Source organism: Pezoporus flaviventris, unplaced genomic scaffold (genome assembly GCF_033815535.1).
Source record: "Pezoporus flaviventris isolate CSIRO_AGI_PZ_B2104156 unplaced genomic scaffold, CSIRO_AGI_Pfla_v1 ptg000007l, whole genome shotgun sequence".
NCBI lineage: Eukaryota > Metazoa > Chordata > Aves > Psittaciformes > Psittacidae > Pezoporus > Pezoporus flaviventris.
This window is the reverse complement of record NW_026892555.1, coordinates 24,482,168-24,500,101: the sequence shown is the minus strand read 5'-3', so window position 1 is coordinate 24,500,101 and position 17,934 is coordinate 24,482,168. Positions and strand designations below refer to the sequence as shown.

Genomic DNA, 17,934 nt, shown 5'->3' with positions numbered 1-17,934 from the left:
CAAGGCTTCACCAGCTTTGCAGAGGAACTGAGTGAACATGCAGTTAGCATAGTGGGATACTGAATGAAATCAGCCTTGCCAAGTGTGCCAATATGGCTAGACTATGTCTGCATACAAGTGAAAATCCAAGTGCTGCTGCTCTGCCCTGTGGATTTCCTGATTTAGTCTCTACTCGCCTCAGCATCACTGGCTCTGTGCTCCATCTTAGACCACACTTTTCTGGAAACATGAAAGTAAGCCTGCACTTGTGAAAAAAACAACATTTCTGAATATGCGTTGGGCTTCCTCTGAGATTATACACCAGATCCAACTGTGCAAACATCTCAGACACAGAAATGCTTCAATTCCAAAAAGAAATACAGGTGTGAACTCAGCGCTGGCCTCCTTAACCCTATCGATATTCAGACAGATCTTAGCCTGCACAAGATGCACGCCTGGGAAACTTTGAAGCTGTAATAGTGGTGCGTGTGGAATGAGGAGAAGGTTGAGGGATGTAATTTTGGATTTGGTAGCCAGCTAGTGCTTCAAGTGCAGAAGTCATCTCGGGTGCTTAGCCATCTTGTGTGCTTAGCTTTAGTCTGTGAGCTGGTAGCAAGGGATCAGGCTTCAGCTGTTTTGTTGTAGAGTTATTGCTGATGTACAAACTTGGAAGAAGAAAGAATGCAGCAAACAAACAAGAAAACTGGTACAGGTACATGTACAGGTCTGAAAAGGGCCAGATGATATGTCTTCCTCTACTCTTAGGTATATCAACTTGCCTATCTGGACTTTTCAAATTGGCATATCGCATCACTTTACAATTTATTTTACCCAAAATTGGTATTCAAGCTTTTTTAAAAAAAAAAAAAATCACATATACACAGATCACATTGATTTGCAAGTTATGATGATTATGCCTTAAATACGAGTGTGGAGCCCAAAATCTTCAAATCAAGATGTGAACGGTACTAAACACCCTGCACACACCAAGGAAGTACCAGTCCTGAGAAAGCGGTTTGTTTTTTCCTCTCCAGCTAAGGAGCTGAGTTGAGAAACACTAAATCTTCACAGGGAAAGAGTATTTAGGACCCTTCTTAAATACACACACACACACATACATATATATACATAAAGCAGCTATTTCTGCAGCATGATCTGCATCCCATGATGTGTTACCTACTTTCCATGCATACATAGCAAGATGCAGTTCACAGCCCCATGGGTTGAAAATAAGAGCAATAATGTCATACAAACTTTCTAATTTATTACTACCATAAAAGAAAAAAATTGAAAAGCAAGTCATTTCTCATCATCTCCCAAATCCTACAATATATATTTGAAGAACCTAGTGACCAATGGTCCTCTTAGGGAAAGGGCTTTTCACTCCTATCTGACTCCTGAAGAACATGAAGTCATTATGTGGGATGACTGGAATAATGTTGCAAGGTTAACACTTGGACTTCAGTATTTCCAGACACATTTTCCCTGTTTGGCAGGAAACTTGTTTTGTAAGACACAGAACTGTCCTAATATAACAGCATAGCAACTGCAACTTAAAACAGAACAAGTCGGTTAATGGACTGTTAGAGGATTTTTGCTGTATAACAGCATTTAGACACACGTATTTAAAAAACAGGTGGATAATCCAAATGTTCAGTTACTAGGACACTAACAGTTACGTCCATGGCAATTTTGTTTCTGTTCTTTAAACAAATCATCACTTGCAAGCACTAATGTTAAAACCAGAAAGCCAGTCTAGTACACAGTGGCTATAAATGCCAAATCAATTTTCAGCAGATAATAAAGTCCATGTTTTACAATCAGCAATGCACTGTTTTACTACCCAAAATGTAAGCTAATAATATATAGCTCTGCTAAATGGAAAATGCAGATATGCTGTTAAGAAACGGGCTGGCTGTGAGATGATGGATCATTTCTGCTGGGACCTTCTTAAAGCTATGTGCAAATGTTTTGAAAATATCACATGATGTGGCCATGTGTTAAAAATTACAGCCAGTTAAGTTCTCTGCTAAGAAAAATATGTGGGCAATTTATGAAATGCACTCCAGGATGGAGATATCTTAAGTAAAACCAGATTTTGAAAACAAACCTTTTTTTTTTTTTTTTTTTTTTTTTTTTTTTGAAACATGAACTAAAAAAAAAAAGTTCCAGCCACATCTGGAGAGCAGAAGTAAAGAAAGGGTGGTCTGACCTAATACCAGGCCATCTTCTGAAAGTGCAGCATTATTTCTGAGCTACAATGACTGTGATCACTGATTGTCCTTTTAAGGAAACCATGCTGAATACTGCCATGGGCAATAATAAAGCATTTTGTAGGCCAACATCTGTTCTTTGAAAGTACTATAAAATGACTGGTAGATTTGTAATGTTTCATAAATAAAGTCTGAAATAAACAGTTCTTAAAAAAAAACAAGGGAGAGGGGGGAAAAAGGATAAAAAGAGACAACACATTCACAGTAATCAGACAAACTGGTGTATGGTATTAGATTTGAACACTGTTCCCCCAGGATCAATTATTTAGAGATAAACACTTCCTAGAATTCACTACATAGAATGACAAAATGGTTAACTTGGTTACTGCAAGCTGCATGTTAATGGGATTATCTTTCTAGAGACTTTTCTCAGAGTTGCAGTAGTGCCTTAACAGAGATCTGAATCACTTTTACAGCGTTTGATTAGGCAGCCTCACTGCTGTCACTTTGCCCTGACAGGGAAGGAAGGAGGTGAGCAGCCAGTCACAATTATAACAGTATGTGCAGTTCGTCTCTGAAGGGCAAATTTAGTTTGTGTAAGTGTTATCACTACACATAAACCAGAACCCGTCTTTATGACTTCCTGTTCTTTCCCTGAAAGAAGGACTTCAGATGTCAGAATCTCTAAAGGGATGCTTCTGAAATCAAGACTTCACACATACACAAAAGGCAATGACATAATATCAGATTACATAAAAATACACATCCTTTTAATCTCCTGTACATAATGTGCTTACTTTTAAAATACAAAATCTGCCCCAGATGGCTAATAATGCCCATTTGAAAAAAAACACCACCACAATATTAAAGGGCTAAAATATGCTGCGAACAGATTGAGAGGCAGTTCATTCTAGAGGAGAGTAAAAAAGTGCAGATGGGTGTCAAAAATAGCCAAGTGTCAGATCTGTTCAAGTATCTCCATTCTGGCACATGCTCCCAGTCACAGCTGTTAGTGTATTCTCTGTATCCAAGTGCAAGGTTTTCTAACACTCTGAGCTGACATTAAAACACACTTCTTGCTTGCTACTGCTCTAAGAGAATGCTGGAAATTAAAGATTTATTTAATGGTAAAGCTTAACAAGTATTGATAAGGCTGTACATACTCGAGTGTGGGGCATGCCATTTTGATTAAAGATGCATGAAATTTTAACCAGCAGGTAGAGTAAGTAATTTAAATGCCAAAGGCTTAATAGGTTTTCAGAAACCTCCACTCTAGGCATTCCAACACTGTTTTGCCAATAGCCCCAAATAATGCACACAGGGATCAAAACTGGTAAGATTGTGTCATTTTAGTTACATTTAAGTATCTTAATAAAACACAGAAATATTAAGAGAGTATGAGTCTCATAAAAATATAAGGGAAACAGGAGGGGAATCAAATTATACAGAATGCAGTTTTCCAAATTAATGAATTACCATGATATTTCTAATGAAGACCACATTCCCAGGAATGTAATGCATGCAAATCAAATTTGACATTTAAAGGGTTAAATTGACCTTTCATAGTCCTCAGTTGTTATCTATGCAAATTAATTTGCCCATATTTCAACCATATAAATCCTCTTAGCCTTGTGCTTTGAGCAGAGACCACTTTCTTGCTACAACCAGAGGATCAGCAAACATACCAGCAGTAGGGTACGACCGTGTATAAAAATCCTAAAAGGAAAACATTTTTCCAACAACTGGCAATACCTACATGCAACTGTGGTTGCAGCAAACTGGCAGATACTGTTTCAAAACACCATCTGTGAGGTGTACAGACTCTCTGTGATCAAGCGTAGCCTCTTCTGCCTGTCCTACCCAAATAATCCACAAGAACCAGCCAGCTGTAGGATCTCTAGCCCTGTCTTTTTTTATCCAGAGACACAGGCTGCTATAATCAGGCACATGGCTTTCTCAAGTCCTTACCAAAGGGGGAGAAAAAAAACGAACAAAACACACCAAATTCAATCCACTCAGTTGTGGTCAAGCATCTCACAAAACCCCTCAGACAAATCTTCCGGCATAGAAGCCCTGTTTTCATTGGCAATAACAATTATCAATCAGACAAGTGATCATAATATCCAAGGATAATATTTTCCTGAGGAAACCGACCTATTAAAATTTCCAGCTCCGCGACAATTCCTCTAATTCAGTAGGGGTTTTTTATTGTTTTATTTTGAATCAACATATTTCAGTGATCTGCCCGGTGACAGTTAAGGACTACGATTTAGGACAATGCTGGAATAATTTGTTTTACAAATCTTCTTCACTTCTCTGACATAAGCAGCTTCTCACAGAGAGAATTCAGCTGATGGGTGAATGCTGTGAATGATATCTACCGATCAAATGTTTGCAGCTTCAAGGTAGAGCTGACAGTCACGAAAGCGAGCCCGAAACGGCATTTCTCTTCGCTAAAAATGATCCCCCTTGCAGAGACCTGCACCCACAAAGCTGGTGACTTTCTGCTATTTCTATCCCTTTTCACTGAAACATCCAGTCCTGCTGTAAGTATCATCTCTGGCAGTTCCCTTGCACAAATTCCCCTCCCCCAAACATATACACAACAGAATTAGCATCCACAATCGCTCCATACCCGTATCAGCTTGCAAATCACCCTCTATATTAAAAGAGCAAGGAAAAAAAAATACTATCAAAAAAAAAACAATTAGCGTTTCCTCATTTAAAACCAAAAGAGCTGCAATAATTTCAACTCACCAGGCATCCTTGGATAAAATATACCACACTGTAAATGGCTCTCTCCTAAAAGCAAGCTTATTTAGGGCTCAGTGCCTCCTGTTCTGGAATGAACAGAGAGAAACGAGGAGGGCCATCAGAACTGGCTGTGGCAGCGTAGCTGGAGGCAGGATGCTGGGCGCGTGCGTTTGCCAGGCAAAGACAGATGGAGAGCTGACACTCTGTATTGCACTTGGAGCAGAAATGTGAATGATGACAGGAGCACATGTGGCCTTGAACCCAGCCCTGTCTCTTCAGGCAGAACAATGACAGGGATGTGTGTGCAAATTATCACAACCCTGGCTCCCCTCAGCTGACTCCTTTTACTCTACCTTTCACACCAAGTTCCAGATGACCAAAGAATAGAAACTAAAATGCAGAGTGATAAGCTAAACACTGAATTATTCATTTTTTTCTTTAAAAGTTAACCCTTTCTTTTGCTGACAACTATTAAAGAAAAAAGCATTGCTTCCAATCAGCTCTCCTCCAAAAGTAGAAACAAATTCATTCTTTAACAGCCATAATTTTGCACACCATAGGACTACGTTTGTTTATTTAGCTGGAAATTCAAACACGCGTGAGGATATATATGAGAAAGTCCCCCTTCCTCTTCTTCCCCTCCCCACACTTTTGTCATTATTATGCTGTTTTACTATAGTGAACAGAGTATCAAAATCACTCCCTTTCTCAGATTCTCAGTAGCATGTGTAAAATAGAACACACTTAGAAAGCAGACCACTTTTATTTTACTATAGTGCTTTTAACCCCCTGGGATTCCTGCATTGATATGTTCCAAACATTTGCAGCTTACTCTCCTTTACCTTCATCGTGATCCATGGGGGATGAAAACAAAATCTTCCCTGTAAAGCTTTTTCAAAAGCTAAACAATCATGTCCTCCCAATTTGTGATTTTGCACACCCCTTAAATGTTTATCCTTCGCATGAATAACGTATGCCTGGCTAGGTTCAATGCACTCTTCCTTATTAAGCTTTAATGGACACCATGATACATAAAACTACAAGTCTTTGTTACAGTGCTTTATCTAAAGCTGGCTATTTTCTTCTCAGCAGTCCCTCTTTAGTCCTTTGTAAAACATCTCTGCCTCTTAGGAGAAACATACGCCTGACTCGCATGCCTTCTGTAGCACGTATAGCTTCACACAAAATTCTAGGCACAAGGAAAAATATCTTCTTTTTCAAAACTCTCCTCCCATTTAGCACTTGCAAAAGCCTCTCGTTTCCTATAGAATGCTTCTCTCCAGCAGTTAACACGTAGGTGCTGGTTCTGACTTTGCCTTTGCAGTATATGTTTAAACCCATATAGAAAGGCAGCGATTCTCAGTCAGGCCTTCAGCAGCCACATTTCTCTCCGTGTAAAACGCATCCTTTTGTACTTATTTATGCATCCCCCTGATTTTGCGTTATGCCATCCTCTGCCTCTGCTACGCAGAAATAACTCTGCTTTCAGGCCTTCCTCTTCCTTCCTCTAGCTGCCACAGAGCCTGATAATGATCTGTTTAGGAAAAGGACACACATGCGAAATTAAGCACAAAAAAAAATAACAACCCTTCCAATATCCGGACTGAACTCATGAATATTTCACACTTAAAGCATATGAGTCACTTCATTTACTGATATTTCCACAATAACTTTTTAACACTATCTAGCTGCCACCCTTAAGCTTCACTTAAATGGGAGACTCCTAACAGGACTGCCAAATTCAAGACACTCAAAGCAGCAAAGAAGCAGCTCCTCTCACCCCAGTGAACACCCTGGCACTGACAATCCAACGTGTCTGCTACTGGAGGTGAGTCTTTTCTTCACCTTCATCAGATATCTACTGCAATGAAGTTCTCTAATGGATTTCTGAGTGTCAGGGAGCCCAAGAGAAACACCAAAACATGAAAACGTTTTCGTGACAGACTGCTTTCGTAAAGGGGGGAAAGGCAGAGGGGGAAGGCGAGAAAAGCAAGGGAGAGAAGGAAAGTCTGGGCCACCAAGGCCTTTAAAGAATTTACCATTATTTTTATTATTTGATGCACTACTTAAAACCAGTCAGTTACTATTGTATTTGCTGTGTTGTTTTTCTTTTTTAATGCTGTACTCTACATGAAAGGAAAAACATTTTCACAGTTGGAAGTGCAACCTTTCATCAACATAGATGCAGCCTGAATCAGCTCCAGAGTAGAATGTAACGTGTCAAAGGTGTGACGCATTTTAATAAAAACGAACAATATTCAGTTTTAAAAGAAGGTCTTAATATCAGTACACTGTAAATCCACAGACCACAGCTCACGAAATTGAACTTCCATATGCTGTGTGATTATGCATCTTTTTTCTGTGTGTAAAAAGCCTTTTTTAAGCTGTTATCTGACTACAGTAATTACCACTTAAATTGATCCATGTCAACAAAACCTGGATCCCTGGAGATTCTCACCTAGAAGTCTGCTTGTGGAAGGGGCTAACAGAATGCCTGTGCATCTGAGACTACTTCAGCATTTTCTCAAGCAGCCAGCTGCATGAATAGTTTTTCCCTCTCATTATTTAATACACTGAGGCAGGCTGCAACCCATTTGGCAGTCCTCCCTGAATAAATATCTGTGGATATTTATTCGCTCTGCCCACCCCACCCCCATTTTTAATGCAGTCACTTAAAACTTGCCCTAACAGTTTTTGCACAAGGTCTGAAATTTTAGCAGGCCAAGCAAAGGTGGACAGCCCTTTCTGTAAAACAGTTTTGTTCTCCACTAAGAAAGGAAAGGCAGTGGTTTTAACACACTGTACCACAAGAGTTGGTAGTATCTGTAATACCAAAATGAAAGGGATACAGAGAATGAAAAACCCAGAAGATAATCTTCAGCCAGTTTCTTTATGGTGTACATTATGCTACACCTTCCTGGGTGGGAATCAGCCTCTTCTTTGACAATCATTCAAAACACTTTACAAAATAATATTAAAGAATCCTCTACAACTCTTAATATCTTGAAAATGGGTAAAAAAGGCAGAACAGTTTCCACACTTGTATATGTGAAAGGGGAAAATAATTTTTATGCAGTGGATGATATAAAGTCACCAAGACATAGATCTGATGGAAAAGAGAGATTCCAAACGATCACTATTTAGAAGTGCAGAGAATGCCTTCTGCACAAGGCTAGTTTAATAACAGGGACTGGAAGTCCACTGAAACGCATCTGTAGTTAATGAAAGCTCTCTATTAACAGTGAAGGAAGAATTTAACTCAAAGCTTTTCTGTAGGACTTCTCAACTTCCCGCTCTACTTATAGCAGACTGTTGTGATACATTGTGACTTCACACAGTGGGTATTAAGTGAGTTAATTCAAAGGAGCTGAAACCTCATTGATCCTAATTGAAAGCAATACACCCAACCAAATAGTTTTCTACCCCATCTGCTCTGGCCTGCCACCAGCTATTCAATACAAGAGAATTAATAGTTTCAGATATTCTAGCAGACCCAATAAAAGCACTCATTTAAGCAGGACTGCATTAACAAAGTGAAAAACCAAGGGCAAAATGGGTTCAAATGGAGCATTTTACTCCTAGTTGGCTTTAACAAAGCTGAATAATGCTTATTCTGACTTTTTATGTGCAAGACTTGATAAACTGAATGAGAAGGCACTCAATGATCAGCCAACGAGCATTGATGAATGGTCATTAGGACCCCCCCAATCTCAGGGAAGGCCATTCCACAAAGTGGCACACCAGCTTGAAAGGGCGGACTCACTAATGTCCAGATTTCCCCGCTTGCTTGTTCCACTTTCACTTTCAGACCACTGGCCACCAAATGAGGCTGACATATTGGAAAATAATCTTTTATGGGCGAGTGGTAAATAAAAATGGAGGCATTAGCTGGGCTTTCAAATTCAAATCTGCTAGTTTTGTCAGCCCCCAAACGTTTTGATTTTCCACCCAGCTGGAAGCTATTAGTGTTTTCTTAAGGCATCCCACTGACAGGACAAACCCACCTCATGTGTGAGCTGTAGAGCTGATGTGGGGGGACGGGGGACAACCACTTCTGGATGCTTTCTGAACTTTATTCCATGAATTGTCCAACCAAAGTACAATAAGGGCAACACCTTCAGGAGAAGCTCACTAATTTCTTGCTGCCCAGTATCTCCTTCACCTCGTGCAACAGTAGTACACCTAGGACTGTAATGGGTACCCTCAGTGTGACTTTTTCCATGACACTGTACCTAACCTCCCTAGTTTTTACTGCTCTACCACAAAAGAGCTCAAGCTATTCAAGAACGGCACTTCTTTCTAAACTCCTACTTCTTTGTTTGGAAAGGGAATTAAGATATTCCAGTAAGATACGTGCTTATCTGTTAACAGTAGCTCTTAATGCATGCAACACAAAACATTCGCCAGATAACAGTAAACATTTCCCTAAGCATTTCCTTATTGGCAAGGCTTTCTGGACTTTTTGGGAAAAAAAAAAAATACAAATAGGACCTTTAAAACACACAGAGCTCTGTGAAACACAGGCTAATTGAAATTACCTGCACAAATACCTCAACAGTTGAGAGCTAGAGTCACTAAGCTGGGAAGAAATTATCCTTGGTTGTCTAAGAAAAACTGCTCATCATGTTACCTGTAGAAGTGGATTAAATTCAGTGGAGGTGAGAAAGGATCCATCTCTTGTTTCAGTTAAGTAAACTTAGAAGTCATACTATTTCAACAGGATAATCACAAATTAGTCCTCTAAAGAAGACTTCCTCTCTTAATGAAAGCAAGTTTGGCTGTGGGTCAGACTTAGCAATGTAGATTGCCTATTCCTTTCTGATCAAAAAAAGAACAACAAAAAATAATTCATTCATGTTCAACATTGCCAGAAATCCCAGTGGCATTTCTGGTGTATTTCAGTTTTTAAAATAATGAAAATATATGTAAAGATGTATCATAGAAGAAGAGTTCCACCAGAAATTGACTCAGAATGGGAGGGCCAACGCAGGCTTCAGGTCTCAAAGAACACATGCCCTTTTGCTCTACATATACATTTTAGTAAGAACACTCACGTGGACAAACTCACATATATGTACCTGTGTTAGTGTCTATTTCTTTCACTTGGTCTGGGCTAAACCAAGTTTTGCCTTATATTTTTATTAGATACAGTATTTTCCATAATGTGAGTAAAGCAAATCAGAATTGACTGCTAATTTCTATCATTAGCTGGATTCAAAGAATATTACCAAACCATCTGACCACAGACACCACTGAAGCACTTCAGAAAATTTGATATTGATTTGATATTATTTCTGAAAGGACACCAGAAAATACCAAAGATGCCGTCTCACACACAGGAGACAGAAAATATTCAGTGTGACCTGGAGAAGCCTGGATGAGAATATCTTGTCCTGCTGAAATAGGGTCAAATTTTAAGATCCAAAAAGAAAAGAAAAAAAAAGGGGGAAGAAGAAAGAAAGAAGGAAAAAAAACCGTTTCAAGCTATCAGTTGCTTTTTTAATTGAAGCTCAGACTTTGCATTTAACATGGGTAGGGAAACTCCTCCTGCTGTAGTATATTAACCCTTGTTTTGACCTCTAATCGATGTCTTTTTAATGCATAGTATTTTCATAATAAAGATAATGTGAGAGCGTATTTGTGTGAAAGTGTATCTACCACAAGCCATAAATTCGAGCCTTGCATTTTTCTTTGTAACACGTCAATATTTGTGACACTAACTAAACATATTTTATTCATTTGACAAGGACTGTTACATTATATTGAAAACTTTTGTTTCAATGTCACCACCTCCCCGTTTTGACTGATGGCGAGTTAGTTTTGTTAAAACGCAAGGGGTGATAGCGTATGCTCCAGTGAACTTTCCCTCCTCTCAGCACCAGAGACAAAAACCTGCAGCTCTGCTCTGTGCTGGCAGCCATCTGGCCAGCTTTCTCTCAATGCCTGCCCCACACCACACTGCAGGCAAAATTTCAGGGCTCTAGAGCTCTGTGGAGCTATTCATGACATACCAATTTCACATTTTCTGCTTGTACGCTTGCAACAATAAATGCTAATGAGGACTATGAATGACATTTTTAAAGACAATAAAAAGGTCTCCAAATCCCTTGCATATGGAGACACTATTTTCTAAACTTCACCTTCTGTTAGGGAGCCATTACACTCTAAAGGAAAAAAATAACCTAAGGAGAACAATGAGATGATCAAAGCATAACCAAGTCCTTACGAATTCCAAAGAAAACAATGCTTGCAAAGCTAGCTTAATGACAGACAGATTTTACACTGATGTACAGTGGTAACACTTCAGCACAGTAACTCTCTTTTTTGATAGTACTGTGTCCTGGGTTCAGCTCTAGCACTGATATTGGGGGGGGGAGAGGGTGTAGTGTTTCAAAAACTAGGGTTGGTGGAAGTCATAGCAAATCCTCACTTTCAAACCCCACAAGCAATAGATTTGGACTTTGTAATTATGAATCTCTAGATGAGTCCAAGAGTAAACTGTTATCATTAACTGATTTGGAATGCTACGCTTTCATAAGATATTACTGCACTGATCAAGTGTGTTCAAGAGAAATACCAAATTTTCATCTTTTCTTTCCCCAGATCTGCCTTCCTTTGGCAATGCTATTGCTAAAAAAAAAGCCCAAACAAACAAACAAGTTGCCTTTATTCTTGGTACTGTCTTTTGCATTTAATTAAAGACAGTTTCCCCTTAACAAGGATTAAAAACACTTTCAGGAAAATCCACCAGGTGGAGCAAATACACAGCAATACAAACTACTTATTTATGTTCCCACTGCCATTTTTAACAGCGAAAATGTTTTACATTGAAATACTCTTACCTCTTGACCTCCCTTCTTTACCCTTTTGTCACATATTGATCAATTTGTACTTATTTACCACATTTATAACAGCACAAAAGCTTTGTTCATAGGGGTCTTCGTACAAAGCTATTGTTCCAGATGAGTTTCAACAGGAATTTGCAGTCCGCAATAGTCATCAGATACATAAGGAAAATTAAAGAATGGTATTATTCAAATATATACATGTCTATATTCAATTATATAATGATAACGTTGTACTTGTAAAACAAACTGACAAGCATTCAGAAAATAAAGCTTACTCTTATATCAAGCAGCCAAATCTTTACACTGGCCTCCACTACAATGGGCTGGAACCCCAGCCATTCCGCATATCTTGTTATGTGTTTATACACACAGTAGTGCTGGTAACATCACAGCAGCACCACTGTACACTATGTTAGTGTTTACTATTAATGCCTTTATTTTAGTATGACATCCATAAACTACTAAGTAATTTCAAGAGTGAACGCATGAGGACCATAAATAAATATCTGAGGAGATCTAGGACAGCTAAGCATTCATTTCCCCATTTAAATTATTTGTTTTACAGCACCAGGTGAGAAAGCCACTTCCTCAAGTATTTTAACATACCCTGATGAATGAGAAGGTTTAATGGCATAGAGGCAGGGGGGCACCTTTTTACACGAAGAGAACTAAGTCCTAACAGGAAAGTGGTTATGGATGAGTTTTCTCACAGTTATAATAGGACAACCCACTGTCAGACCCTGTAATTGCTAAAATGGCAAAGCAATATTACCAAGTGAACTGCTCTAATGCAGTTCAGCATCTGGAAACACAGCAGAATGAGTGCACAGACTCATTCAACCCCTGATGATGGAAAAGCATTATCATTTGCGAGTGACAAAGGGAAGGCACTGATTTTAGTTAAACATTTTTTTTGTTTGTTTCCACTGCTTTCTTAGTTACACCTCCTATCATGTTTTCCTCTTGCTTTTTCATTCAGTGCCCTCCACCTTCTCTCTGCCACTACATCTATTCCTATATTCTTCATTCTGGTGCCACCTTCTCTCTACCTTCTCCAACCCACTATGTGACTTGCCTGCTTCTGCTAGCTTGGACATTCAACCTCACCCACTTCTGCTTCCCCAAAAGCTAGATGTCCCAGATTTGGTCCTCACATTATGGTGAGTAGTTCCATAAAATATTACCCACTTAAATTAACACATAAAAAAGATCAACAACCAGAACTCCTAACAGGGAGGACAAACACTGTGTCAGTTAGGTTTCCACTAGAAAACAGGACCAGAATGGGATCCACTTAATGTGCAATCAGAGGAGCACAGCACTTTCCCTGGAAGGATGATGTGTTGACACAAGCTTTGTGCTTTTAGTCTGATCCAGGGAAATCCCATCACAGCTAAGGAAAATTAACATACAAAATCTTTGTTTCTTTAGGAAAGGGGAGGAGCCTTGAGGAACACAGGCCTTTAAATATCATTTCATTTTACCTAATTGTGTTGTACTCCACATGGTGCTTCGTTGTAGCCATTCAGCAGAAAAGCAGAAAAAGAATGCAGAGGTGATTATGAAGTGGAATTTCATACCAAGAGCAAATTACACCACTTCACACTAGGAGAACATCTGCAAAGAGCAGCAGTAAGTGTTTGGGTACAATGCAAGGTACCAGTTTTAATAAAGCCCAAACCGGGTTCAGAACTGTTATCCACAAGAACTTCACTTATGCAAGACTGTCACAGCAGAGACTTGCAGTGATGCCCAAGATTTTTTTTCCAAACAGAATACTGATTTCAAATCATTATCTCTGAGGCATTTTTGAGGTGGCAACCATGGATTAAAGGCTATCATTTTCTGCCATTTTCAAAGAGGAGCTAGACACCACACCCAATGGATAGGAGAAAAGACAGCGCGGTTATTATCATCACCACGTGTCACCGGAGAAGTTTCTTTTACTATGCTGTTGGTTGAACTGGGCAAAGGTTGTAGACAGTTTATTAGATTAGGAACTGCAAAAAACAAAGGCATGTGAAACACTGGAAGGAGGGACACACATGACTTGTAAAGGTTTAACTAATAATGCTTACATACAATTTCCTCTGTATGTACAAACTCTCCAGGAAAATGACACTGACCGCAATGCATAAACCATCTTTTCCTCATCCTGTAGATACAAGCAATGCGTATTTAAACTATAGCTTCTTTACAGTATGTCAGAGACTTAAAATTATATGTCCAAGTAATTCACTTTTACTTAAGGGCACCTTTACACCAGAGTAACCTAAGGAGTTCATAATGAAGAAGGGGGCCTGATTCTAAAGTTGAAGGATTACATACATATGAAGAGTTTATTAGATGATTACTGATACACTGAAACAGCTCTTTTGTTGCACCATCCCCTGCAAATCCTTCTTAGATGGAGGATTAGTGGCACAATAGATCATAATGACTCTTTTGGTCCCACTGCACTATCAATTTCCAGCTGCCTGTTCCCAATGAAGGCTCTCTCTCAAGGGTCCCCAGAACCCTTATGTAGCAATGCTTGTATGCAAGAAAAAAAAAAAAAAGTATATCCTTAAATCTGTATTACAAAACTCTAATGAAATATTAGCAGAGAAAATATAAGTAACTGCTGAAATTATTCCATCTCACCTACAAAGTACCCAAAATCCTTAGCACATGAAAATGTCCTCTAAGACTGCAGGCGTAACTCTATAGACTGGACCAAATGCCTTCAGTGCAAAAGAAAATGAAACCTTAGTTAACTTCCAGCTCCTCTCCACTCCCACAACCACAAATATCTTTCTTGGACCAGCTTCTGCCCACATTAATAAAAGGCAATAGTCACATGCTACACTCATTTTCTGCTGCAAAGCCATACCAATTATGTTCCCTCCCTCTATTACTTGTACCTTGTGATCTTAAGTTCTGCCAGTACAACTACTAACAGCACTGTGCTATATACCAAAGTATTAAAATAACCCAAACAAGATTCATATTCTTCATTTATCATTCAAACATGAAGTCATAATTCTTCACAAATAGTAAAAAAAATATTCACGACCTTTACCTAACTGAACATTTTAGCTTTCAGCTACAAACTTGAGCTTTAGATGCCAATAAATACTTTTTATCTACGGGCCCAAACCTCACCAGTGCACAGAGCCCTGCCTTTTGCACCCATGAGTGACTTCAACAAACAGCAGCTATTAGGAGCAAGGACTATAACTGACCCTATCTCAACATAACACCAAGCTGGACATCTAAGCAAATCTCATGAATAAGGAGAATGGGAGCGCCGATAGCTGCCACCGCTGTTTTAACAGACCATGCCAGAACAAACATTGGTTTGGTTTGCATCCACGGGATGAATAAAAATTATGTTGCCAAGCATGCTGAAAATGAAAGACATAAAATGCCAAGAATGATGATTGTGTTAATGATCACTAAACAAAAAAAAAAAAAAAATGTTTTCAGAAGTTTATTTGCTGTGTGCTACAAACTCCACCTGAAAGAATTTGCTCCTCACAAGATTTTACCTCTGAAAATAAAAGGTCAAACAAGGGGAGACAGAATAAAGTCAAAGGAGAAAGCCACAAATTCAGAAGAGAAAGGGTTAACACACGTTTTGTTTCAGTCGGTATTATACCAATGCCAGAAATACAGGGAAAGACTAAAAAGAGCCAATTTTTTTTTATTATTATTATTCTTTAAAAGAAAAAAAAAAATCAGGCCTATATGTCACAGGGTTGGCCAGGCTGGAAGAACCGGCAGGAACCTCAAATTCCTGACCAAACCCTCTTCCACACAATGCCTCCTGAATGGAAGGAACCCAGGCCCGGCAGAGATAGCCCGCTGTCAGGAACCAGCCCTGACGTTTGCGGACAGACGGGGCTGGCCTCGCAGGATGTCAGAGCAGCAAACTGCTGTTCGAGATACTGGCTTTTCACACACTCCCAGCCTGGATGTTTTGCTCTTCAGGTAATTAAACAAGGAAACGGGGCTGATGTGTACGAGTCTGACCCCTGCGCCGTGGCTCCGCAGTTCTGCTATCGACTTCCGCACGAACCGCCTGGAGCATCAACAGAAGCTTCTACTCCTGCTTCCAACACCAAGCTCTAAAACAAATCCTTCTGGAAGTATCTGCTGGTGCCTTTGCCTCCCTTTTTTTTTTTTAAAGAAGGGCCAAATTACTTGCTCTGTTCCATACACCTTGCTTTCTCATGAGAAAAAGAAGCAAAAAAGGAAAGAAATGGGTACTTTGAGGTAGCTGTTCTTCAGCCAGCCATTCAAAATATTAACTAACTGCGGGAGGGGTGGCACAGACAGAAAGACAAGGCAAGGGATTCCCAAATTAATGCTTACTTTAATGTCATTACTCAAAATGAAAAAGCTCCTCTGATTCATCCAACCAACTGCCAGACATTCACTTATTTAGAAATAAAATTATTCTGATTTAAGCATTTTTGAAGAGTCTTTGTCTTAGAAGAGGACATAAATCATTGAACCAGGCATTAGACAAGTAAACCAATGTTTTCTCTCTTTTTCCCCAAATTTAAGAAACAGGAAAAGGCAGGTGTTACTACCTATACTCAGTGAAAACCCCTACACAGGCTGCTCTGTGACTGACCTAGTTTCTATGCTCTTTAAAGGCTATTTAAACAAAAATTATTTTTTAAAAAGATAACACATTCCTCCTTCTTTCCGAAAAATCCACAGAATAGAATATTGGCTGAAAAGAGAAGAGCCCAGAAGAAAGAGGAGTACAAAAGCATGCCTGCTTGTCTGTGTTCAACACAAAGAACATTAAATGAAAACAACTGGCACGCCGCCAAATTCCTATACAGGCAAAGAGATTCAAATAAATTGATTTCACGCATCACACTGACCTGGGATCAGTGAGCAATGGTACAATACACTCGCTGCTCCATGTGGGGCAAAGCCCATTAACGTTATCAGAGCCACAGTACATTAGCAAGAGGGGTAGGGGAAAAACAGAGAGAGAACCCAAACTCTGCAAACTCAGGGGGAAAAATCACTTTGAAAAAGGAACTTCAGCTCCAGCTGGAGTGCCTGGTTTCAGTTTACCAATAAATACATCGTATTGTGAGTGTTCGTCCTCTGCTCACCTCAAAGGATTCAAAGATCGTATTTTCAAAATAAAACAAATACTAATGTCACACACATTCCCCTTCCATCCTACTTTTAACACAGCTGTTCTCAAACTCGGTTATTCTCTGTAAATTTCCTCCCTTCCCCATCCACCAGCGTTTTATATAGATTATGGGTTATTTTCTTTGTAGTTCAAAAGCTGTATTCCTGCCCAGGATACTCTTACTAGCTCAGAAAGTAAAGATGGAGAAATCAGCCACTGCTCTCAACTGGTCCAAATCAACCTGACCTACAGAATAAACCGCTGTATTTGCAAAGCAGCAGTGAGCAGCAGGGCTCCAGCTCCCTTTGCAGAGTCATCCAGGCACGCTTCCTCATCACGAGGCAGACTCTCCAAACCAGTGTATTTTGAATTTCACTTTCTTACACTGTGTGAAGTAACCCGTGTGTGCCATGGAGTCTCCTCTTGTCATCCCGGCTTGGTTTTTCATTAGGATCTCTCACACTCCAATCAAGAGCAACGCTAGCAAGCCACAGGTGTGCACCACATGAACAGATGAAAATCTGATTGTGAGCTGTGTAATGACAATTCACTGTCTATAATACACTTGTCCCATTTTGCATCTGTTGTATGTTAGAAGGGGGGTTTATTATTTCCATTGTACATACATAAGATACATACATAAGCAAACAATTGTTTTTAAGATAAAAAAGCTAGACAAAAGACTTTGCAAGAGCAAAACAATGATGACAATGCTTGAAAAGGATCACATCAGCAAAGGTAGTCTAATGTTACAAGAGGCTGTCTCTTCAAGGAGGTGATACTCAAACAGCTTTAATTTTGCCATTTTGGTCTCAAATAGCAAGTCAAATCTTGCTGGACACAGCAAAGTCCTTTTCAAGTTAAGCTCTAAGAATGCTGGCCTCATCTCTCATCACTCATCCACATTTAGGTATGGAGCTTCTTGGCTGTTTAAGACTAAAATTTTTGAATGTGTAACAAACACAGCTAGATAAAGGTACCTTACCTAGTCACC

At 39.4% G+C, this 17,934-nt stretch overlaps 1 protein-coding gene across 8 annotated transcripts in view; it reads right to left on the bottom strand.

Moving 5' to 3' along the window:
• RUNX1T1 (RUNX1 partner transcriptional co-repressor 1) overlaps window positions 1-17,934 on the bottom strand; it is a 120,737-nt gene that overhangs the window by 80,990 nt on the left and 21,813 nt on the right. The window contains exon 1 of one of the 8 annotated variants that reach the window (XM_061448127.1): window positions 4,950-5,135. The exons of the other annotated variants lie outside the window; for them this stretch is intronic. Within the exon in view, the coding sequence (XP_061304111.1) occupies window positions 4,950-4,956 (7 nt within the window). The 5' untranslated portion in view covers window positions 4,957-5,135. Of the gene's footprint in view, window positions 1-4,949; window positions 5,136-17,934 lie in introns of those variants that run through there. 8 annotated transcript variants of the gene reach the window in all.